Source organism: Procambarus clarkii, chromosome 3, assembly GCF_040958095.1.
Source record: "Procambarus clarkii isolate CNS0578487 chromosome 3, FALCON_Pclarkii_2.0, whole genome shotgun sequence".
In the NCBI taxonomy this organism is placed as follows: domain Eukaryota; kingdom Metazoa; phylum Arthropoda; class Malacostraca; order Decapoda; family Cambaridae; genus Procambarus; species Procambarus clarkii.
This window is the reverse complement of record NC_091152.1, coordinates 15,880,080-15,905,596: the sequence shown is the minus strand read 5'-3', so window position 1 is coordinate 15,905,596 and position 25,517 is coordinate 15,880,080. Positions and strand designations below refer to the sequence as shown.

The 25,517-nt window shown below is 39.0% G+C and overlaps 2 protein-coding genes across 3 annotated transcripts in view; one reads left to right on the top strand and one right to left on the bottom strand.

The window, feature by feature from the left end:
* The window catches only part of l(3)80Fj (lethal (3) 80Fj), a 50,894-nt gene extending 37,247 nt beyond the window's left edge, over positions 1-13,647 (bottom strand). Inside the window, exons 1-14 of the mRNA XM_045746717.2 lie at positions 13,539-13,647; positions 13,328-13,430; positions 12,332-12,527; positions 10,985-11,219; positions 10,316-10,471; positions 8,361-8,562; positions 7,227-7,405; positions 6,702-6,899; positions 6,227-6,382; positions 5,314-5,479; positions 4,280-4,518; positions 3,303-3,468; positions 1,217-1,353; positions 106-272 (exon numbers count right to left, since the gene is read on the bottom strand). Coding sequence (XP_045602673.1) covers positions 106-272; positions 1,217-1,353; positions 3,303-3,468; positions 4,280-4,518; positions 5,314-5,479; positions 6,227-6,382; positions 6,702-6,899; positions 7,227-7,405; positions 8,361-8,562; positions 10,316-10,471; positions 10,985-11,219; positions 12,332-12,527; positions 13,328-13,430; positions 13,539-13,553 — 2,315 coding nt within the window. The 5' untranslated portion in view covers positions 13,554-13,647. The remainder of the gene's footprint in view (positions 1-105; positions 273-1,216; positions 1,354-3,302; positions 3,469-4,279; positions 4,519-5,313; positions 5,480-6,226; positions 6,383-6,701; positions 6,900-7,226; positions 7,406-8,360; positions 8,563-10,315; positions 10,472-10,984; positions 11,220-12,331; positions 12,528-13,327; positions 13,431-13,538) is intronic.
* A 534-nt stretch (positions 13,648-14,181) lies between these two features.
* On the top strand, positions 14,182-25,368 carry Rpn11 (regulatory particle non-ATPase 11). 2 transcript variants are annotated; one of them, XM_045746722.2, is made up of 8 exons: positions 14,182-14,320; positions 15,354-15,464; positions 15,628-15,777; positions 18,110-18,326; positions 19,924-20,036; positions 22,222-22,286; positions 23,355-23,490; positions 25,073-25,368. In XM_045746722.2, exons 2-8 carry the CDS (start codon positions 15,372-15,374, stop codon positions 25,232-25,234), a joined length of 936 nt encoding a protein of 311 aa, XP_045602678.1. In that variant the 5' UTR covers positions 14,182-14,320; positions 15,354-15,371; the 3' UTR covers positions 25,235-25,368. The 2 variants fall into 2 exon arrangements, with proteins under 2 accessions (XP_045602678.1, XP_045602680.1); XM_045746724.2 differs by having other exon boundaries at positions 14,206-14,320; positions 15,366-15,464.
* Positions 25,369-25,517: the final 149 nt, after the last annotated feature.

Sequence of the window (25,517 nt, the reverse complement as noted above, 5' to 3'; positions counted from 1 at the left end):
CTACAAGAATAAAAACACAATGGAGACTCCCCCAAAAGGATCAAGTCATCCAAGATGAAAACAGAAAACCTTTAATTCACAAAAATGAATACATATTTTACTCACTTTTCAACAACTGATTGGTTGTATAATGTTCCTTCTGGAGTTAAGTATATGGCATAATCTTCATCCGTCACCTGCACCAGCTTTGGATTATTTAATCGACTATAAATAAAGTCCATAACAGGGGGCAATACGACTCGACCAGCAATACGACAGAGGCCCGAAAATATCTGCAAGAGTAAATGGCTAAAGTATTATCAAGGTTACCGACTCTTCATCCTCATCCTCCAAGATTTTCAACCCTCAATCCTTCTTCCTCCCTGGGCTCTTATGACAGAATTCCTAATTCTGAAATTTCTCTGATGGTCATTTCTATGCCGAATTCATTTCTATTACAGCAACTATTTCAGTACAGTATTAATCAGTAGGGATACCTAAGATTTCCCAATAATGACATGCTATATGACAACCTGGATGAGTGCTCAATTTATATGCAACGACTATTTAATCTTATTCGAGAAAACCAAGTATAAAAGCTAAAAAAATTACAGGACAAAGTGGTTCACAAATTATTACAGATAATGCAAATTAATGCTTCTCACAGTCTATCAATTATAAAATAGGTGATTATGTCCTGGGTTAATACTTACATTATATCAAGCACTATCTTTAGTACAGCAAGAATCAAAATTTCTTTCAAGACTTCATTTATACACAACAATTTTTATAATTTAATCCAGTCAATTGGTGTTGTATATTTCATGTCAACAGAACTAGCTTTTCTAATATTGTACAAAAATTAAAAACGAATATTTGTTATTGATTATATTACACAATTTTAACCAAAGTCATGTTCTTGGGATTAAGTTTTGGAATTTTATGTTTCATATCAATACAATGAGACATTCTCTAAATACTGACTAGTGACTTTAAGAAAAGAATCATAACAAAACCCATAAGGAATCCCAACAAGGTAAACCTAATTAGCAAGTAAAAACTGTGACACTGCTAGGGACACTTAATATGTATATTCAGGCTATGCCACTATCAACTACTCATTATCACAGCATCATACAAGACAATAAATTATGCTTCTCACCAAATTATTGCATTAGATAAAAATCATCACTGCTTAATTACTTCAAAGCAAAAAATATACTTAGATTATAAATACCTGCTCATTAACCGGTGATGGAGTATATTCAGTGGTAAATTGTTGAACAACCTTATCTTTTTGGCTGGATACTACATCATATGCTTTTAAGCCCTGTGAACGACACACTTGCTCCCACACATCTGGGTTCTCACGGACTGTTTGGGGAGGAAGAAATGTAAAGTTATACAGGGAAGATAAATAAAGTTACAAGTCAGTTGACTAGTGCTTTGAAATTTACCTCTTGCCACCACGTCTGGACACTTGAGAAGATACTGCAACTCTACTAACAAGATCATTTTCAAGCAAAAGATTCTCTCTCCAAAATGCAGGCGATGAGTCACAATAACGTGGCTGAAGTATGTTGACCAGACCACACACTAGAAGTTGAAGGGACGACCCTTGTCGTCCCTTCAACTTCTAGTGTGTGGTCTGGTCAACTCTCTCCAAAATATTTAGGTCTTGGCTGTTACCCCCTTAGACAGCAGTTATTGTCAATTGTTGATTCACAGGGTAATGTGGTTATCATTATATTAAGATTTACAAAATATTGTCTGGGTTTTACATGCATGATGCAAATATGGATACATTAGGTCTATGTGGATGTGAAGGAGTTTACCTCAACCCATGAAAAAAAGTCCTACCAATTCACTGTACAAATGTTATCGACATTAATGTTTCTAGGGAATGAGGTTATCGTCATATGATAATTTAAACAATTATTGTCTGGGTTGTACATGTATGATGCAAATATGGATATACAAGCTCTATGTGGATGTAAATAAAGAAAAACAAGTAATAAAACAATCATTGAAACATCGGAGGATTAAACAGGAAGTGTCAGTGTCGAAAGAGCACCAGGTGTTGACAAGTGCCAGATGCAGCCTTGGAGAGCACCTCCACCCAGTGAAACAATAAATATTCACTTAGTTTCACGTTTTTCTTACATTCTGCATACAAATTAATAATTCTATAATGAAAAATTATGTTGGATTTTTTTTTATTTTTATACATAACATGAATGATTGTATCTCCATAGTCTCTCTCTAATTGTTAAATAATCAAGCTAACTCCATTACTGTCAAAATCACATCACTTTCGCATTAGATGATGCTAAAATACACTACCTGTACTCCAACAGAAGATGTTTCGGTGATGCCGAAACCTACCATCTGATTATTATTCACAAACATTAGTACTGTACTGTATTTTCATCACTGGCACCCATAATCTACTACAAACACACTTTTGCATCTGTTCTGTAAATACATTTGTGAACATTTTAACACCAAATTTATAGTTACTGTACTGTATAAGCCAACAAATAATTCAGAAAACAAAATGATTGTAAACATTTTAAGCATCACTGACCAGGGGCCAGATTCACAAAAGCACTTATGAACCTGAACATCTTTTCTCAATCTTTGGCGGCTTTGTTTACAATTATTAAACAGTTAATGAGCTCCGAAGCACCAGGAGGCTGTTTATAACAATAACAACAGTTGATTGGCAAGTTTTCATGCTTGTAATCTGTTTACTAAATGTAACCAAAGCCGTCAAAGATTGAGGAAAGATGTACACGTTTGTAAGTGTTTGCGTAAGTGCTTTAGTGAATCTGGCCCCAGGACTTTATGAGCCTGCTATAATTATGATCGCAAATGAGTGCAGAGAAGCAAAATCTGTTATAAATACACTTTTGTATCTATTCTATAAAGAATTCATTTGCCAACATTTTGACACCGAATTTATAGCCAACACTCCCAAACCTGAGGCAAGACAAAGCCCAAGCCCACAGGCTTAACCCCAAGGTGCGAGAACCACCCCTAGCGGCAGTGTTTCCCCAATCGCCCCAGGGTAAGCAGACCCTGATCGCACAAGAGTAGAACTGTACTTACCGAGTTCACAGGGAAGATAACCCTAAGCACACGCGAAAAAACTTATTTTCCCTGTAGGTATTAATAACTTAAAACATTAACTAATAATAATTTTAGCATTGATCTATCACAGTGGTTTAATTTGGAAACCAAGACTTAGAAATGATATGGCAGCTTACCAAGAGATGGGTGGAAGGCTGTTGGTAGAGCTTAGAAATGATATGGCAGCTTACCAAGAGATGGGTGGAAGGCTGTTGGTAGAGCTAATAGGGCCAAGTGTTCTTTCTGGGCTTTGTCATGACTGCTGGGAGAACAAATGGTAGTGAGAGCTTGAGCCACCCCAGCTGGGCTCAGCTCTCCTCCTCCACTTCCACCCCCAGAATCTTGCTCTTCTGCTTTCTGTCACAAACATAATTCAAAGTTAAAAGGGAAAAGCACAAAGTTGATAAAATACTTATTCATAAGTAAATGTAAAAAATAGGCCATAAATAAGTTAACCTATTTTGTTTTCAGTCACAATGTAGAATGATAGCAATAATTACATGCAATTTTTCCCAGTTTGTTTAAATAAAATCAATAAAATAGAATAAACCAACTAATTTATTTAAATTTTTTAACATATGTTCAGTATAATATACAGAAAATATACGAACGCAAAGAATGCTGAAAATATAAAGTGTAAGTTAGGAAATGAACTAAGAAAGCTACTTGACACAGGAAGCGATATGAATGGGTGATACAAAATCTAAGCTCAAGAAGCCAGAGAACAAAAATGAAATATTCTGCAAATGTAAAGTAAAGGTATAACACATGGGGGAAGATCTGGGGAGGGCATAAATACAATAGAAAGAAAATATATAATTTTTTTTTTAATATATTAAATATGAATACCGGTATGTTTAATGGTCTGGTCTGGTAGTTTTTGGCTGTTTGTGGTACCAGAGGTACGACCAGTACCACCAGAGAACAACCGAGGGCTAGCCTAGAGGGCAATGTTTCGGAAATCTGGATTTCATGCAAACCCAGATTGCTTCCGGACCAGTACATCTGATTATTTTAAATATAAATTGTCAAGTTCTTTCATTTTATCTTTTCTCTCCGTTCCAGTACACAATTATCAATCAACAATAACATTTTTCCTAGCCATGCTTTAGAAGCATTACACTAAAATCAGAAGATAAGCCTAACATCTATTAGTTACAACAAATACCTGAATTTTGGAGTTAACAGTCATGGCTGAAAGAGTCTCGAGAAGATCTGCGGCCAATACTGCTCCTCCTAAAGAAGATACTAGCTTTTTAGTAGTGGCCTGAGCTGATATTCGAACTTTGGAGTGATGGCACACCAGACACCACACAAGTGCCTGATGAATGGCATGACTTTCATTACCAAGCCGTCCAGCGTGTTGTGATAAAAGCAACTCGCACCATGCTACCAACTGTAGTAAACCTGTGAAATAAAAAATTATGTAATGTATTGATTAACCAATGATATGAGAAAAAAACAGTTATATTTGCAAAAATTAAGTCAGATAAAATAGCCAACAACTATGACACAAACTGAGAAACTCTTACAAAAATACATAAACAGCTCACATACTGTATTTCAGTAAGCTTATGTTCTTGGCAAGTGCCTCCCCAAAGTTTAACAAGCACAAGCAGCTATTCATGTGGAAACAAATAATTTTGTCTGGCAATTTGTTGCACAAATGATTTTTGTTTATATCAAAATACTTGCAAATGATAGTCGTTTCATAGTGTATCATACTGAATTGGATAAAAGCTAACTAATACTTCTGCAATGTATAACAATGATACTAATGTAGGAAAAGTAAGACATATTTATTCTGATCAGTAGTCAGAAAATTGTTGTGGATTGCATCCTGGGAAAGGTGGATAGTTGGCCAAGAGGAACCTGGATTTTCCAAGTACAGGTTTTCTGTACCTGACAATAGTAAACCAAATCGTAAATAACACTAATACAAATATATTAGTAATCTAACAACCATGTACAGGCGATGAGTCACAATAACGTGGCTGAAGTATATTGACCAATCCACAGTAGAAAAGGAAGGGACAACGACGTTTCGATCTGTCCTGGACCATTCTCAAGTCGATTGTGAGAATGGTCGACTTTCTCACAATCTACTTGAGAAATGGTCCAGGACAGACCGAAACGTCGTCGTCCCTTCATTTTCTAGTGTGTGGATTGGTCAACAACAACCATGTACATATTGTTACTAACCATCTTCTGAAGACTGGGTGAAGAACTTTTCTCCAGTAAAGTAACCCTTTTGAAGATCAAGGGACGAGTTCCACACTGGAGCAACCCTCTCCTCTAAGGTAATATCAGCAGCACTCAACCTCAGCAGCAGTACTGATGAAGTTAACGCCTCAACAAGCATAGGAACCTGATGGGTAAATCAGATAATTTAAAACAAATTTATAAATATCTGTATTACTATTTAATATATTGTACAGTAGCTGTTTCTCTGACAAGCATGTAACATATTTCATTCCAGCAACTTAATGTAAGTAAATTTTATATTAGGTTTTGACTAGTTCATCATAATTTGAAGCTGGAGCCCTGACAGTAGTTGACTATTTGGATTATAAACTTGTAGGTACCTAGAACATTATAAAAATTTCACACAATGCTGAAGGAAGTTTGGTGCATTTTATGGATTGCTATAAACATATTTACAGTGGAGAAACTTCAGGACAGAAAACTGATCAAGAAAAAGAGGTAAGAAGTCAGGGCAGAGGAGACTCGGGTACAACAATTTAGATTGGAGGAACTTAAACGTCAATCATCCATAGGGTTAGGACTGAAAACAATTGTCGTAGCCAATGGATTAAAATGTATCTCTGCTTTTCTCCTTAATTTGGCTCTGCTTAGAGCCTTTCTTTTGACTTCTTTATTTGATAAATTTGGTTGTGATTATCCTTAAATGTTATTTTAGTGAATAATATATTGACAATGGTTGTTTGTCATTCTGATGTTTATCCACATCTGCAATGTTCACTTTTTTTACCAGACAAATGCCTCTACACCATATTTAATTGGGAAATGGGGTACCCGGGTACCTGGCCCAGAGCCAGGCTTGACTAGAGTAATGATAATGAAGAAAAATTTATTAAAACAATGCATATATTACCTGGGTACTTTGGCTAAGTGCTTTATCAATGCTGGCCAATAAATGGGGAATGATGCAAGCAGCTTTGCAGGCATTTGATGGTGTTACACAACTCAACATACACCGCACGTAGGCAGCTCGCACACTAGTTGTAGAAGTTTTCAGTGTCATCCCTTTCTGTTGGAAAAGAAGTCATTAAATACTTAACATTAAATATAAAACTTAAATTTTGTTGGTGAACGTATGGATCTCAATGAAGGACAGCAAAATATGAAGAACACACATGCAATCTTTGTACATAAGTTTTACTCCAGCATGTATATAATAATTGTAACAGTTACCAGCAACTGCAAGCTACATGTGTACATTCGAGAAGCCCATAATACCTGGCAAGTGTTTCAGAAGTAGTAACAGTATAACTTGCCATACACACCAGAAAATATATAGCAATTTGCACGTACAATAGTAAATCTCGGTAAATGAAAGAGGAACTTACTGGCAAGAATTCGAGGAGCTTCTGAGGAATATCCGAGGTAAACTTTACTGACCAAGCTGCAAGAGCCACAAGAGCCTGTATCAGAGTTCCTTCATGGCTCTCAGTCTCCAACACTTTGATCATCTTTTCCAACACATTCACTGATAAACCATAGGAGCTACTGCCTGTAACACTGTGTTCACTTACAGCTTCAACACCCTGCAAATATAATTGAAAATGTATATCCCATTTAATGTATCTCAAGTTGCTTAATGTGTGAATCTTCACCTTTAAAATATAGAACAGTATATGAAAAATAAACTTTCTGGAATTTATCAAAACACCTCTAATCTTTTTTCCACCTTCAATATTTAAAATTTGGGCAAAATATAATAGCAATCAATTACAAAATTCCTACACCATTATATTTAATTTGAGAATTAAAACCAAAACAGTGTTAAACGTAATGAAACACCTCTTTCTGGTAGAGCTTCATTGGCTCCCTGTAGCTATCTCAGAGTGACTTCTTAATACTGCACTACTAACCTGAAGTACCGACACTTTGTGTGTTGTAACAGTAAGCTTTCCATCAGAACCAAAAAAGATGTCAAACAATAGCTTCACAAAGGCTTCTACAGCAGTTACATCACTACACTGCTTTGCTAGTTGCCGACACACCTCGACGGTATCATCTCGAACTTGATCTTCCTTTGCATGGAGAGGGCCTACAGAAACATTTACAAATACATGTTAACAATTTTAATTCAATTTAACAAATTACCAATAGAAAAATTAACAAAATTCTATATATTTAAGTAATCATGGATTGCTTTCAGGTATTTCTTTATTATACTTCTTTTCCTATACTTTCATAATGATATATGTAGAAACAATAGGACTTATCCCACATTTTTGCATTTCAAACACTAGGTCAAACCCCCCTAGCACAGACAAAATCTGACACTATATGGGACACACACCATGTGTGTCTGATAATTGATTATCACATGAACAAATAAATTAAAAGTGCCCTTTGATGGAGAACAAGGTAGAACAGCTCTCAAGAAGGTGTTGCTGGCCTGGGGAAGCTCTGAGACCTCCCCTAGTCACTCGCCTATTGGGATTAAACCACACGTGTATCAGATACACGAAAAATAGCTCTTGCACTTTGCCTTAAAGTTGAAGATTTGCACTGAAGGTGAACCATAAGCAACTGTACTGGTGTACTGGATTTTAAACCAGCATATAAGGTTGGTGCCTTGTGTGATCTTAGTTCCAAAGCTCCTCCCACCCACCCCTTCTGTGCAATGAATGAACAATATGTGATTGGCTGTTCACCGTGAGTGATGCTGCAGGATAATCTGTAGCCCCTCTCCCCAGTGAGCAGTTTCATCAAATTGCTCACTGTGTATAGTATACTGTATATATATTATATACATAGCATATGTAGTCTATGTTTTCATTAAGTAGACTTACCATTAACACATCCTGACAGGCTGGCATAGTGGTGGTTTAGGAGATCAATCCTCACAAGTGGATACTTATACAATAAACAATTTGAACTGAACACTAATATGTTCAACAAATGCAGAAGTTCAATAGAGTGAGGTTCATTCGAGCGTATTACTAAAGTATAATATATGTGCACTTATATTTGTAATCAGTAATAAAGGAACTTACTTGCTAATGTCTTTGTCAAATCAGCCCCATATTTGCTCAGATCGAGATTGAGCCCAGAGCAGAGGTAGGCTACGGCTTGAAGAGTAACCTCAGGGTTGCGCAAGAGAGCTTTCTTAGCAGCTGGTAAAACTACACTTGAGAACTCCTGGTGAGTCAGTTGACGCAGCAGCGGTCGGGTGTGTTCCAGGATGAATGGCCAGGGCTATGAAAGAAGGTGTATTTTCTAAACAATTCATTGTCAAGTACTAAGGCTATATAGTAATTACATGATGTCTACAAGAAAAAGACAGCCCACATTTCTTTAAAAGGCAGCAAAAATGTATCCAAAATATTAAAATACCTTTATAACATTTTGAATATGATCATGGAAAGGATTAGCCTTTGACAGGGAATTCAATAAAAAAAATCCCATGCAAATTCAAATGTAGCAAATTCTGGATTAAATTCATCTCGCATTTCAGAAAGTCAGAAAGCATCGGACTTTATAGATGCTTTTCAGGCGTGGTGGCAAATTGCCAATTGCTCTGTGGCTCTGTGAGGGAGGACCAAGTTTTAGCTCAACTTAAAACTGGTCTGGTTTTAGCTCTGGTCACTGGTAAACCAAATAGAACTCCCACATTTAATGTGATCCACTTGCATAGAGCAATCTCAGGGAGTTAGCTTCAGGAAGGCACTGGGGCCCTTCAATGCCCCCTACGAAAGACCTGCAAGTTGATTAACATCGGCCTTAATAGCAGAGGAATCCATTACCAGAACATGGTAATAAATATTGCCGGAACAACCGTGGACATCAAGAGAAAACTAGATTGTCGTCAAGGAGTGCCAGACCAACCGGGCTGTGATGGGTATGTGGGCCTGCAGGCTGCTCCAAGCAACAGCCTGGTGGACCAAACTCTCACAAGTCAAGCCTGGCCTCGGGCTGGGCTTGGGGAGTAGAAGAACTCCCAGAACCCCATCAAGCTGGTATCAAGCAGGTAACATCTAGTGCATATGCAATAATAGAAACATAAGTATGATTTTCAAGAACTCTATTGAAGAATTCTAAAAAAAATTGTCTTATGTTAAGACCAGTCTCATAATACACAGTTCCAGCATGAAAGCATCTATTGGTAATGCAAAAGTAAATAATTGAGAAGGCCCTAAAATTTCCCAGAAGATAGGAAACAGAAATATGAAAAATTAGCTAAAACTAACGACATTGAAAGAGAAAGACACAAGACAAACTGATCACAGCCTACAAAATACTAATATGAATGGGAGCGAGCCTTCCCGGTGAGGGACAACAGAACGAGACACGGGCAGAAGTTAGAACCACCCGAGTTACAGAAATGTATGGAAGTTTTCCTATTGTGGAGTGTGACAAACAACTGGAATAAGCCAGAACCAGAGGTGGTTGAAGGCCCTATTATTCAGTTTCAAAAACAAGTATGAGAGTGTACTGGAAAGTTGAGAGGTACCCTCTTTTTATCTTTTTGGTGGGTGATGTTTCCCTCAATGTTTGGTGTCTTATCTTCCCTCTCATGAGAAAGCAGGATTTTAGCACCCCCCTTTTTTGTGGGAGGAGGAGGGGGAGTAAGGGAATGTTTTAGTAGTGAAGGGGAAGTTCAGAAATGGGAAATACAGTGAGAATTATGAAGGCATGCGGGCTGTCTGCCCTGCTAACACAATGTGCCCCTGCTACTGGCATACTGCAAGATCGTCTTAAGACACCTGGTGAGACGATATTAATCCAGGAGGTACCAATGTTTAAGAGCTCTGAAGAGCCAATAGGGATCTCGCCAGAAAGTGGTTTCATTATACACGATGCTCTATTTCTTACATAAATTATGACAGTAATATTTTAATTTGTACATGTCAATTCTTATAGATGATCACCATATTCTGAACTGTTAACATTAAAAAAAATTAATAACCCAACAGATGAAAAACAGATGTTAGATAAATAATTGTCTTACTTTATTCTTTGATTGAAGCACATTTTTGACATATGCTTCAATCAGCACCTGCTTGAAGTTATCAATAGGAGGAGTAAGTTTGGCCTCAACCATACTCTGCAGTAGATGGCCACCCAAGATGACTCGATGAATGGTAACATCACCGCTGATAATAGCCTATGGAACAAATAATGTACTGTAGTGAATTATGTTCAATTTAGTTACATTCCTTCCTATAAATATCAACTATATTATTTACCAGGTATGTACCATATTTACCTATGGGCATTTTACAAATTACAAGTCACACTATATAAATACATAGACAACTGTGATAGCACAATCTATTAAAACAAAAGTTAATGCGAGCTACACAAAATCCATAGTTTGCAGAAAATTATATATACCTTTGACACCCATCAAATATATACCTTTGACACCTATCATTTTTAGATTTGTCTTTATTTATACCAGCAAGCAAGACTTTATACCAGACTACCAGCAAGAATAAACTCACTTCTACTCAATTTGTAGAAAAATATTTTAAACCCCATTCCAGAAAAAAAACAGACATATGACATCTTTGGCTTTCTACAGACGGAGGCAACGCCAAATGAAAAGGCTCATGACTTTCTCAAATATGAGATAACTTCCAAAATATAAAAGTTAAAATGTAAGCGAGCTACATACTTGGCACACAGCCTTGAGAAGCGATTCATCCTTCAATAAGGAGCCAATTGCCTTATTGGCTCTTCGGGTGAAGATGACATGGTTAGCCGCAACAGTTATTGCAAAATGGACAGCTAAAGCCTCGGTTAATGCCGTCGCTTCTTTAGAGCCGAGGGAATGTTTGGCACCGGCTGCTATGCACCACACTCTGGCTGCCACCTCCATCGGAGATATATGGACACGAGCAAGGGCACGGCTGAAATAGTTCAGTAAAGATACATTAGTGCAATGCTAAAATAGTGCATATCTTGAGAGGTTATCTCGAGATGATTTCGGGGCTTTAGTGTCCCCGCGGCCCGGTCCTCAACCAGGCCTCCACCCCCAGGAAGCAGCCTGTGACAGTTGACTAACACCCAGGTACCAATTTTACTGCTAGGTAACAGGGGCATAGGGTGAAAGAAACTCTGCCCATTGTTTCTCGCCAGTGCCCGGGATCGAACCCGGGACCGCATTATCACAAGTCCAGCGTGCTGTCCGCTCGGCCGACCGGCTCCGGCTCTTGCATTAGTCAAGAAGGAAAATGTGTTATGCTACAATGAAGCAATCTATGCATGTTTTGATTGAAGCCAGTCATAAGTGGCATTCCATTCCCAATACTAAGCATATCTCAAGACAATACAGTACAGTATTATGAATACTTAGAACAGTTTACCAAATCATTATAAAAGGTCAGAGTCCATGGATTCACACTGGAAATCAAAGGAAACAAAAAATAAAAAATATAAATATTGCTGAGGTGCTAACAGCATCACTTAATTGGGGCTTTAATTCAGTACAGACATCCTTTGTTTACAAGTGAAATTATCAAATTAACTGTGATGGTTCGCGAGAGTTACGGCAAGTGGTGTACAACGAGTGCTAGGCAGGGTGTTTCACTTGTGTTTATTGTAATATTGTAATAATAATTTGAGGTATAAGTCTTAAGAGTCCTCTTTCCAAGTTTAACCTTGTTTATTTTTTAAGAGGGACACTGAATACATATTTTATATGCTTACACCTGACATTTGTTTGTGTCAGAGTAGTTAATAAATGGAATGCACTAGGCAGTGATGTGGTGGAGGCTGACTCCATACAGTCTCAAATGTAGATATGATAGAGCCTAGTAAGCTCAGGAATCTGTACACCAGTTGATTGACGGTTGAGAGGCAGGTCCAAAGAGACAAAGCTCAACCCCCGCAAGCACAATTAGGCAAGTACAATTAGGTACCTGTATTCTACATAGAGTTTTTTGTATTGAGACTATGAACACAGTTTTTATTTGTAAATACTTATTGTAAACAAATTTAATAATGACTACAAAACACTTACGAAGAATGAGGTGCATTTGCATGGTGCTGGGCCTGGTGGTGGAGTGACTGTGCCAGAACTGGGATGGATGCTGCATGCTTTTTAGCCAAGGTGTAAACCAACTCCTGTAATTTGCTTCGTAGTGGACCATCTGTGTAATTCTGCACCACCTGCACAGCCAGGCGGGATACCCCTTTCACAACAACTTCTGGTAATTCTGAAAAAGAAATATTCGTATGCCAACTGCACCAGGGAATGCTGCAAGATCCGGAGCGCCAGGGATTGCTGCAAATTTCACACATCCGTTTGTTCGCTCTCGATTAACAATCGAGAATTCCGGGTTCAAATCCTGGGTGGAACAGAAATGGTTGGGTGCATTTCCCTATTACCCCTGTCTACCTAGCAGTTAACATGTGCCCAGGTGACAGTTCATTCTGGAACCGACATAAGTGATTATAAGTGATTACATAATAGATTATTTTAATTGTAAGCACATGCTTGCTGCTATACAAGTGGCTAATTTTCATTTAAAATAAACTTTTTATTTATTTATATATACAAGAGTTCTTACATTCTGGTACAACCACTAGCACGCTTAGCGTTTCAGGCAAATCCTTAATCCTAATATTCCCCAGAATACGACATACTGACACATAGCAACGTACCAAAAGTACAGCAGTCGGGTACCACCATCTCCAGTGCCTGGCCCCCAGAGATTGTTACACAACCTCCAAGCTGGCCACTTTCCTCACTAAATGATAAGACCTGGGACCATAGTGGGACAAAAATGCCTATACTGTACTACAAATTTATGTTATTGTAAGATTCCAACCATTGTGTCAAGTGTGGTGCTACTATTCACACAAGATATCCAGGGATCCCACAACCGATGATTTTAACAATACAGCTACCAGCAATCACTTGAAATACACCTACATAGTATATACACCTAGAATAGTATACACCTACCTAGTATACACCTAGCTAGAATACACCTACGAGTGTATAAGCAAATACCTTGTCTATTGACAACCTCCAGAGCTGTGTTGATGCCGGCTGCTCTACTAGCTCTAGACGTCGACGCCAGCAGCTGCGGCACCCCTTTAAGCTTCTCTATCACCTGTAGAGCGAGGCACGCCGTTAATCTTCGTACTAATTTGCCAGTATCATTAAACCAGGCAAGATAAAGTATATAAATATATCAAGACATGTGTGTGTGCCAACCCACCTCGGTATCGCCCATGTTGTCAGTGTTGTGGAGCCACACTGATGGCTCACTTCCCCGCCACTCTCACACTCACACCACATGGCTCAACACCTCATACTATATAATACTCATTCACTCACTTGATTAGTCGTTAACTCATTCAGGTCAAAATATGCACCGTTAATTAGCTTTGTAGATATGATAGGCTAGCTAAATATTGGAAGTTTATGGACGTAGATGGATAACTTTTGACGGATTTTATTGGATTTATATAATGTTCAATTAGATATAATACAATTATAAACCATTGTAATCAAATAAAGACTACGGGGCTAAGTGGCTGTAACAAGGGGTTGTAAAGAGCACAGAGATGTGATAACTGCTGTTGTAAAGTTAACAAACTGTTTCGGATAGAATTTATACAAGCAACTTTAATATTTATGTATAAAAGCACAGGGCTAATGTCAGTTTCTCTAATAACATATAGTTATTATTCTTATTCGTTTTAAAAAATAAAGTGTATTAAACATTATAATATAAGCTATCTCTATAATTTATTAATATAAAGTCGACTTAATAAATTATTTATTACCTGAAAAGTAGTTATCGTAAAATATATCACCCTATTTTGCTAATTTATAATAAAATATAAAGCATACCTATGTTAAACAACTTCAAAAGAGGTGAACAGCTTAACTGCTTCATTAAGTCGAGTTTTGAGCAATGTTGACAAATTTGGACGGTAAGCGTCGAGGAGCAGCAACAGCAGCCCGGCACCTCTCTTCTCTCTCTCCTCTCTCAGTGTATTTATCTACCTCTACCTTATCTACCAGTCTAGTTGGGTTATTGTTGTTGTTGGTGTATTGTAACTGCATGCTGTGAAGTTCAGGTTCTTAGAGAAATACAGCATTTTATGTATTTCGTCAGCATTTTACGATGGATTAGTCAGACTAGAGTTTTTTTTTTGTACAAGTGACAGGATGAACAACCCAGCGGGTTTTCTTCCTATTGGGGAGTGTTGTACATGCTGCTATGGCGGTGTGTCCACCCACAGTAAAATCCTGTCCACTCACAGGATGAGTGGCGCTGCCCAATAAACTTGCCCCTCGGGGCAAAATTTAAAGGGTATTCATGGGTAATGGTCAAGTCATTTTCGACAAATTACATTTTTTTTAGTTGTTAAGACTGTTAGCTTAGGTTATATAGTCCTACTGGCTTAGTGCTTTCTCCTCATAATTACCTTACCTTAGGTAAGACTGTTAGGCCAGTGGTGGGACTCGTGTGGCCTTCCCTGGGTAATCCAAATTTTGCTTAAAAATCTATTTTTTTTTTTTTTTCAGTTCGTGTTTATATCTCCTTATATATTTTAATTTAAATTTTATAATTGGCAAAATACACAATTTGCCAGAAGGCCAGAAATTGGCATTTATTTTATTTTATATTTTATTTTTATTTATTTATATATAAGAAGGTACATTGGGTTTGTGAGAATACATAGCATAGTATTTACAATCTTGTAAAGCCACTAGTAGGCGCAGCGTTTCGGGCAGGTCCTTAATCTAACAGATAATTTTAATTAGGTAATTTTAAGTAATTTCATTACATTTCAACACTGTTTTTTTGAGCCTCAAACTTACAGCCAAAGGGTTTATGTGCACATGGCTTATTAATTCCCTCTGCACATTACTAAGATTATTTGTAACTGCACACTTAATGGTTGTATAGGTAATACCTGTGCTAAGATTGTAACTACATTCTTAATGGTTAAATGGGTAATACATAAATTGTTTCAGTCTGGTATCTTGTAAATGTGAATTAGTAAATATTTATGTACAGCATCTCGCGCAGTAAAACATGGATCGTCTACTGCGCCTTGGAGGTGGTCTACCAGCACTTGGTCAAGGACCCCCGCCCAATGATGCTCCAGTTCCCGATACTGCTGAACAGGTTTGCAAATGTTTTCTACCTTAGTGAAATTTTTTATTTTGTTTATGATTGGACCATTTGCTGTATATAATTCAGTTCTTCTGTCAGTTTATTTTTCTTACAAAACTAGTTTTAGATTTTAATAATTTCATCAATGTGAGGTTTAAAAATAATTTTTCCTCAGGTTTACATTTCATCTTTGGCACTACTGAAGATGCTAAAGCACGGTCGAGCTGGAGTGCCAATGGAAGTCATGGGTCTTATGCTGGGAGAGTTTGTTGATGACTACACTGTCAGAGTTATTGATGTCTTTGCCATGCCTCAAAGTGGAACTGTAAGTGTTTATTCTGTAACATAACCCCCAAATTGCCTTAGAAAAATTAATATTCTAGTTGCTTCATGTGAATAGCATGAAATTTCTTGTGGGACAGGAGAATGTGCTAATGTGCTTCAGTAATTACCCAAGTGTAGTTCCTATGCTCATGGTGTCCCATCTTTCCAGTAATCTTTTGTTGTATAACGCTTTGAAATTACTGATGGTTTTAGCCTCCCCCCACCTTCTCGCCTAACTTGTTCCAACCGTCTACCACTATTTGTGAATGTGAATTTTCTTATTTCTTCGGCAGCTTTGTATAGTCAATTTAAATCTACGACCTCTTGTTCTTGAAGTTCCAGGTCTCGGTAATTCTTCCCTATCAATTTTATTGATTCTTGTTATTATTTTGTACGTACCCTTCGTAACCAGGTTCTTTGATAAACTGTGATCCTACTCGAGTTCAGAGGACCCTAATCTTGGTGGAAATGTAGTGTAATGTTTAAAGGCTTGGGGAGCCGGTCGGCCGAGCGGACAGCACGCTGGACTTGTGATCCTGTGGTCCCGGGTTCGATCCCGGGCGCCGGCGAGAAACAATGGGCAGAGTTTCTTTCACCCTATGCCCCTGTTACCTAGCAGCAAAATAGGTACCTGGGTGTTAGTCAGCTGTCACGGGCTGCTTCCTAGGGGTGGAGGCCTGGTCGAGGACCGGGCCGCGGGGACACTAAAGCCCCGAAATCATCTCAAGATAACCTCAAGATAACCTCAAGAAAGGTAATATTAAAAGAAAGACACTTAAAATATCCCATTATTATTTCCCATCACCATTAGAATCCATATATATAATACATACAATGCTATGAGAGGTCAAAAGGATTGGCGTTGTTAGCCTGCTTCACGGTTGACAATCACAAAGTGCTTCTGCCGAGGTCTTCTTTGCGCACTCGCTGGTACGCCCAAGCAACAAAGCCTGCAACACACGACCAGCCCCACTGGCTAGTACCTTCCAGAACTGAAGTCTACAGCGCTCAACCACAGTGCTCTTCTAGCCCCACTGGCTAGCACCTCCAGGAGTAAAGTCCACAGCGCTCGACCAGCCCACTTGGCTAGTCCATCCAAGTCGACCTCTGTCGTCCACTGTCCTGACTTCACTGCCTTCCCTGGCCTGCCTCTGGTCCCTTGTCACCTTTCAGCCTGGCAGACTAAAAGATGGGAAGCTATGATTACTGGGAGGGTCGACTTGTATAGTTCGGCACCCAGATCATAGATGGCGCCGAAGTCCGTCACAGTGATCATATCGCCTCTTTTTCTATCTTCTAGTTTTGGAATATATATTGCCTCTAACCTCTCCTTCGTAGCTCTTGTCCTTCAGTACTGGGAGCCATTTAGTTGCATGTCTTTGCTCCTTTTCCAGTTTGTTGATGTGCTTCTTAAGATAATACCATACGGCCGCTGCATATTCCAGCTTTGGTTTAGCAAAAGTCGATTTCAGTTTCTTGAGTATTTTGCCATCTATGTATTTACATTATTTTGTCCAGGTCTTCTTGAAGGGCATGACAATCATCTAAGCTTCTTATCCTTCCTATTATCTTAGCATCGTCAGCAAATATGTTCATATAATTCTGTATTCCAACTGGTAGATCATTCATGTAGACAATGAACATCACCGGTGCAAGAACTGAACCCTGTGGTATTCCACTCGTGACATTTCTCCAGTCCGATACATTGCCTCTGATTACTGCCCTCATTTTTCTGTCAGTTAGAAAATTTTTCATCCATGTTAGAAGCATACCTGTCATTCCTCCAATATATTCCAGTTTCCAAAGCAACCATTTATGTGGAGCTCTGTCGGATACCTTTTTTTTAGGTCCAGATAGATGCAGTCAATCCAACCGTCTTCTTCCTGTAAAATCTCTGTGATCTTCCTGTTCGAAAACCATACTGTCTGTCTGTTATGTCATTACCCTCTAGGTGTTCAACCAATTTGGCTTTAACTATTTTTTCTAGTGTTTTGACTACCACGCTTGTTGATGACTCGTGTCTATAATTTAGAGGTTCCTTTCAACTGCCATTTGTGTTAGTGTATATATTTATGTATGCAATTGACGATCGCTAAACACTGATCATTTGTATGCGGAAAAACCACAAAAAAATGGGGAAGAGAGATGAACGTTTCGGTCTGTTAAAGCCGTTGTCAACACCAGTCTGGTGTTGACAACGGCTTTAACAGGCCGAAACGTTCATCTCTTCCCCATTTCTTTGTGGTTTTTCCGCATATGTATGTATATATACATACATATTCTAATATTTGATACTCTACATATTTTAATTAATTTGTATATCTTTTATTTAGGGAGTATCTGTTGAAGCTGTAGATCCTGTTTTCCAAGCCAAAATGCTGGACATGTTGAAGCAGGTTGGACGACCAGAGATGGTTGTTGGATGGTACCACTCTCACCCTGGCTTTGGCTGCTGGCTTTCAGGTGTTGATATAAACACACAGCAGAGTTTTGAGGCCCTCTCAGAACGTGCCGTTGCTGTTGTCGTTGATCCCATTCAGTCTGTAAAAGGTAATCCTGTTGAATGTTTGTTTATGCCAGAATGACTCTTCCACTGATTGTATAATATTTTGCTTGTTTCTAAAGTTTTGAAAGAGCAGTATAGCCTGCTTTATCAAATTATATTATAGAAGAGTGAAAAAATTCCCAGCACAGAATTGCTAAGATACTCAAATGATGATGAGACATTAGGAATCCAAGTATAAAACAAAAACCTAGTGAATATCCTCTTATAAAAACTTACAGATTCATCATCTAAAACATTCACTTGGAAAAACAAAATATTATGAACTCTCCAAAACAGTTTTACCATTCAACGCAAGGAATTGTGTTGAATGGTAACACTAATGGTGGTACTCTCAAAGTACTGGTGCTATCTCAAATGGAATATTGTTTGGTCCTAATATCCTTCTCCAAGGCAGGCAAGATTGCAGGGTTGGAAAACATAGCGATGTTTACTACCCCACATATAATCAGTGAACCAATTAAACTATAGGTATTGGGATTGCCTCAGAGCATTTAATTTGTACTTTATGGGATACAAATGAACGAGTTCCCATAATATTTATTTGGAAAATACTGGAAGGTCAGGTTCCAAACCTACACCATAAAATTACTACATACAGTACCTTAGTAAGATATGGAAGAAATGTAAAGTAAATCCAATGAGAAGTCTGAATGCTATGAACACACAAGACACAGCACAACAGCTCTTCAACCTCTTGCCAACAAATATAAGAAATGTCGAGACAAAGGTGGCAATTTTCAAGAGGGAACTTGACAAGCTGCTTCTTGAGTAACTTCTTCATTCTGGCTACGTGTGGCCGTGTGGGCCACGTAGAATGTAATGACCATAGAAGCTTAGCCCCAGTCCAGGCTGCGAGAGTAAATGAACTCTTAAAATTGTCCACAGGTATAAGCCATAGGTATGCCTTGACTACATACTCCTGTTCATGGGGAAAAGCAGGACTTACCCTAAGGAAGCAACAGCTCAATATTTGATCTGATTAACAGTCTTTGTAAATAAAATAAATTGGTTATACAATACTATAAAAGTAATAAAACTAGTTCTGTAAAAACTATGAATTCTAGTACAAACATAGTTTCCCAAGTGCTTTGAAATAATTAAATATTTCAGCCCTGTATATTGGAGAATAAATTGGGCAGATAATAAGGTATGGTTTCTGACATAGGTCTCAACTCTGAAATTGTTACTCGAGGTAAACTTTGTAAAGAAAAAGACTTGATATAAAAACTGCTTAAATATTTAACTAATGAGTATTTGGATGTGATCAGACAGAGTTATTGATTTAAGATTGTTTAATATTAAAAGTAATGCAGGCAATGAGTCACAATAACGTGGCTAAAGTATGTTGACCAGACCACACACTAGAAGGTGAAGGGACGACGACGTTTCGGTCCGTCCTGCACCATTCTCAATCGACTTGAGAATGGTTCAGGACGGACCGAAACGTCGGCGTCCCTTCACCTTCTAGTGTGTGGTCTGGTCAACATTAAAAGTAATGTTTTTCATTCCAATTGCAGCTACAGAGTTCCAATGAATGGGATTCAGTATTTATGTAATGATGCTTTATGCTCTCCTTAATAGGTAAAGTGGTGATTGATGCTTTCCGACTTATCAACCCAAACATGATGGTCCTGGGACAAGAGCCAAGACAGACCACTTCTAACCTTGGGCATTTACAGAAACCTTCTATCCAGGTACGAGAATGATATTGACTATGTTTAGTTCAACAATAATTTAATAGGTTGAGTCTCCAAAGTGAAAACCCGTATACTGTAGTGATTACCTCGGTGACCTGACCTGACCTGGCCTGGTCTAACCTTTGGGCTACCGGTTCTGTTTTGGTGGACTCGTTGTGGGATGATCCAGTTTCCCTGGTCCAGGGCTAGTATTTCTCAGGTTGTCTGCAGTGTTATTAAAGCTAGCCAGCCTGTGGTCTACCCTCATGCCCATGATGTCCGTAAGTATGCCACTCTGTTGGCCGTTTTTGGTAATACCTGTATGTCTAGGACTGATATTCGGGCATGGGGTTTGGAGGGCTAACGAGGTCTTGGCTGCCAGGTATCTACCTAATGTCCCCTAGTCCTCTGTGGTTATGTGTTGCATTGGGTAGTGTGTCGCAGAGATCGATCACTTTTTCAACTTGATACCTGCAGTGCTGCTGTCTCCCTGGTGAATGACTCTTTTTGTTCTTCTCTGTAGGTAGTTAGCTTCACAGAGCAGACAGCTCCCAACAGAAAACCAGCTTTGAATGTAATGAAATGGCAGTTTCTGGATAAGCCCCATAGGTTTCCTTAAACCTTTCGTGTCCCAGGTCATTGGCAAGGTTAATGATTATAGAACTGGAGTGCGAGAGGCCCGGCTGACTCAGGCCGGCTTCCTCCTTCCCTAAGGCATTGGGGGTGTGGGGGCAATTGGGGGGCGGGTTAGTTTCCCAAAATTTTGTTTTCATTGTGGGAGACTTTTTTTGGCAATATTGAGGCTTGTTTTAACCATGCAGTAGTCAGTTTTGATTTGACTATCTTTCTGGGTGCTTCCTTGGCTGATGGCAAAGATAACCAAATAAATAAATATAAAAAAAAATGTAAAGTGTTCATGGGCCATCGCTCCCTGGCCCCTCTGAGGAGGCCATGTTGTAGCTCGTGGTATGCCAATAGAACTCTGTGACTGATGACAGCTAGTAGTATGGCACTTAGACAGTGTGATAGCGTCAGGGAGCCTCTGGGGCTCGCCCAGAAACTGATATTTCATTACATTTTCCATGCAGCACCCTTCGGTCCTTTTCAGTTCTTACTCTCATTAACTTTGCATCATTTGCAAACATCAACATGTATGAGCTCACTCCCTCTGTGAGGTCATTTAAATAAATTAAAAATATGTTATGAGGTGCAGTAATGGGACCCTGTGGAACACCACTTTCCACTCCTCTCCTATCTGACAAACTACTGTATATGACTAATTACCGTCAGGAGGGAGCCGGTCGGCCGAGCGGACAGCATGCTGGACTTGTGATCTTATGGTCCCGGGTTCGATCCCGGGCGCCAGCGAGAAACAATGGGCAGAGTTTCTTTCACCCTATGCCCCTGTTACCTAGCAGTAAAATAGGTACCGGGGTGTTAGTCAGCTGTCACGGGCTGCTTCCTGGGGGTGGAGACCTGGTCGAGGACCGGGCCGCAGGGACACTAAAGCCCCGAAATCATCTCAAGATAACCTCAAGATTACCCACTCCAGTGCCTTTCCTGTTATCCCCACTTGTCTCTCCATCTTGTGTATTACTCTTATGTGAGGAACTGTATCAAAAGCTTTTTGGCAGTCAAGGATGCTGCAGCATACCTATTCAGTGAAGTTTGTTAAGAATGACTTTTATTCACTGAAGCTATGGTGTGCCTCATAACATTTACTCTAACTGTTCTAGAATCCTTTTCCTGGTGACTTTCTCTAGAACCTTGCATGGAATGCATGTTAATGACACTGGTCTATAGGTTAGTACTTCATATCTGTCCCCTTTCTTGAATATTTGAATTACATTTGCCTTTTTCCAGATTTCCTATAGCTCTCTGGTCTCTGATAGGCCAAACAGTATGCCTATGACTGATGTAACAAAGTAGTGGGGACCCATCTAAGGTGAGATAGCTTCAGGGAGTCGCTGAAAACGTTACTAGAAAGAGGCATTCATTGCAATCGATGCTGGTTTTGTTTTGCTTAAAATATTTCAATGAAATTTATCTCTTACTGCTACTGATAGCTAGCAAGCAGTTGCTTGCAGTTACTAACTGCTTGCAGACTAACTGCAAGCAGTTAGTCATTGCAGGTAGGTAAAGCACCTGCATATTTTTATACAAAATTTATATTAATTGACCGAGTTTTCTCTACCTCTTTCAGGCACTGATTCATGGACTTAATCGACACTACTATTCAATCCCAATAAAATATCGCATGAATGAAAGGTACGTTGGAAGCCGTGTTTGTATCGTTACATAAAAAAGTGCATTTTTTTCCACATTCAATTCTGGTTGTTGGGTTGGTGAGCTTCATGGTCTTCTTCCAGAAGTGGAGTATTTGTTCTTTAGGCTCTGTGGGTTTGTTATTTCAACTTTAGCCTTTGCCGTCCTTTCTCATGAAGACTGAGACTGCAGGTCTCCAGAGTGGTCATTTGTTGAGTGAGGCTTGGCTGCTTCAGTCAGGTAGCAGGGCACTACTCCCGGCATGCCACTCGAAGGTTTTTGTTTATTAATCTGGGGTCCCTGGTTCCTTGTTTGAGGAGGATTGCAGGGTGGTCATGTTTAGCCAACCTTATGTTTATCCACATGACATCTAGAAGTAAACAGTGCAGTCTGCTTTCTTTTCCAATATATCCTAGGCAGATATTCAGCTCAATGTTTTGCCATTTTCAGCATGTTTTTAGGGAGGTCTTTACTTGGTCATTGCATGCATGGCATTAGGACTGTTGACCCAAGGGCCAGTTTCCTCTGGGGTTACTGGTAACAACTTTTTCTCCTACAATGATACTTAATTGGTTTTTCTTTGTGGAGAGTTAGCTCCACAAAGCTTCCTTTGCTTCCTTTGATCTATCAAAGGAAGACCTCCCAGAAATTCAATGTTTAATGTAATGAGATGCCATTTTCCAAAGGGTCCCTGAGTGGCTTTCCATTCATGCCCTGCCCTCCTACTCTTGGTGTATGGGGATAGTATGGGCATGCATGGGGCCCTAAGGGGCCCAATGCTGCCATATTATTCATGACAACTCTTGGCTGAGTGGATAATCACTCTGCTTCTCGCTGGAAAGGCCTGAGAATCAAATCCCTCTTCAAATTATATTTATAATACAAATAATTTGTGTATAACTGTCTGGTGGTAATCCTGCACTTCAGCAGATGGACAAGGCCAATCACTTTGGTAGGGATTCTAATTCATATATGAAAGCATTTAAATATATAAAATAAAGGCTTTAGTTTATTCAGCTTGTATTTTTTATTTGCCATGTTAAATATTTACACGTTATTTCTATTCATCAGAGAACAACAAATGTTGTTAAATCTGCATAAGAAATCTTGGATGGAAGGCTTAACATTGCAGAATTATAATGAGCACAGCAGCCTTAATGAAGACACAGTTAAAGAGATCCTTAACCTTGCAACAGCATATAATAAGGTAGGTTACTGCTGCACGAAACAGTTTTCTTATTACAGTAGTTTGGTTGGCAGTGTTTCATAGTCAATCTTGGGGTCAGTGGGAGTGACTTCCCGCCACACACACACCGAAACTACGACGTTGATACAACGTTCGAACAAGTTTTAACACCTCCTAACCAGTTATAACAACCAATATAGCAAGTTGTAACAACGTTCTAATACGTCAAACACGTTAAGCCAAGATGTAACAACTTTATCACAAGTTGTAACAAGCGGAAAATAGGGACAGTTATGGTTTGTGTTTCCAGGGTTACTGGTTCTCCACCTCGCCTACCATCCCTGCAAGGAAAGAGCAGGATTTCTCCCTCCCAGTAGAAATAAGCAGTGGAAGGGCCTGTACAGTATACAGATGAGATCTAGAGTAGAGTGGGGAAGCTACAATAAAGGTTACCAGAGCTGCAGTCATGGGGACAAATTTCATCAGTTATCTTGAAATGATTTCGGGGCTTTAGTGTCCCCGCGGCCCGGTCCTTGACCAGGCCTCCACCCCCAGGAAGCAGCCCGTGACAGCTGACTAACACCCAGGTACCTATTTTACTGCTAGGTAATAGGGGCATAGGGTTAAAGAAACTCTGCCCATTGTTTCTTGCCAGCGGCCGGGATCGAACCCGGGACCACAGGATCACAAGTCCAGCGTGCTGTCCGCTCGGCCGACCGGCTCCCTTCAGGCTCCCTACAGTATGTTGTAGTTGGAGAGGCAATTTATCCAGGAGGCTACAAGATAATTAGGAACAATAGAGGCAATGAATGATCTCTCTCAGTAGGGATTGATCCCATTCTCACTTTTGTGCTATATTTGTGCATAGTATAAAAAAGGGTTACTGCTAAAAATATACCTGAATAAAGAAAAATCTAAGCCTAAGTCTTAACATATAAGTTAGGCGTGAATTGCATTAGTTTGGAGTTTTATTTTTGGGAGATTTATTTAGTCCACTAATCTTACTCTTTATACTTTTCATATTCCTTGTCTGGTAATATAACTGAGTTATATTGACTATGGTGTTACCAGTAGACAACCTAGTGATAGTGATAATTGTTTCCTGATGCGGACCCTACTTGCAGTAGTCGGGTTGCAAAACTAATCGCGTGCAGTGGTAGTTAGCCGTAATCTTAGCACTTGCTACTACAGATGTCATCTTTCAAGCACAACCAAATGCACATGTTCAGGTGGCAGAATCAAACATCACCCTCAGCAATAACACACACTATAAATTCTGCTTCCATGAAACTCCAATATTTATATGAAATAATGCTTTTCAGAATTAGCACAATTTTATAAATTTATTTTGTATTACAATTAAAGTAACTTAATCTGAAATGATGTACATTAACTGCAATTGTTGCACCCTTTTCTCCACAAAAGGTTGCATATTCTGTACTATACTATACATTATTTTCGCTAGTATAATGCTTAAATAGTCTACCTTGTATAAAATACAAATTATTTACAAAATGCAGTAGAATGGATGACCCGCATATTTTCTTGTAAGGTTGATGAAGTCAGTCTGTACATCTGGCAATAATTAAAACATTTTTCCCAGAGTTTGGAAGAGGAAGAGAAAATGACACCAGAACAACTGGCCATAAAGAATGTGGGAAAGTTGGACCCAAAACGGCACTTGGAAGACAAGGTGGAAGTTCTCATGACCTCAAATATTGTTCAGTGTCTTGGAGCTATGCTTGATACTGTTATTTTCAAATAAGTACAGCAGTAAAGTATTTTTGTTATGAGTGTTAAGCTTAATTCAGATGTATTGAGATTTGTCAGTAAGACATACCAAACTGAAATAAGAACGTTGTAAAAGCATCTTTACATTTCTTAAATCTAGAATCAATTGATATTTTGTATTTTTTTAGACAAATATTGTATTTTGGTTCCCAAGATGTTCAAAACATTAAGCCACAGGTATACCTTGAGGTGCTTCTGGGGCTTAGTGTCCCCGTGGCCCGGTTGTCGACCAGGCCTCAGGTATGTGTCCAAAGTGT

Coding starts and splice junctions, on each gene's coding strand:
- Rpn11 (XM_045746722.2), top strand. CDS start 15,372: ATGGATCGTCTACTGCGCCTTGGAGGTGGTCTACCAGCACTTGGTCAA. Junction 15,465..15,627: donor TTCCCGATACTGCTGAACAG/GTTTGCAAATGT, acceptor ATTTTTCCTCAG/GTTTACATTTCATCTTTGGC. Junction 20,037..22,221: donor TACAGAAACCTTCTATCCAG/GTACGAGAATGA, acceptor TACCTCTTTCAG/GCACTGATTCATGGACTTAA.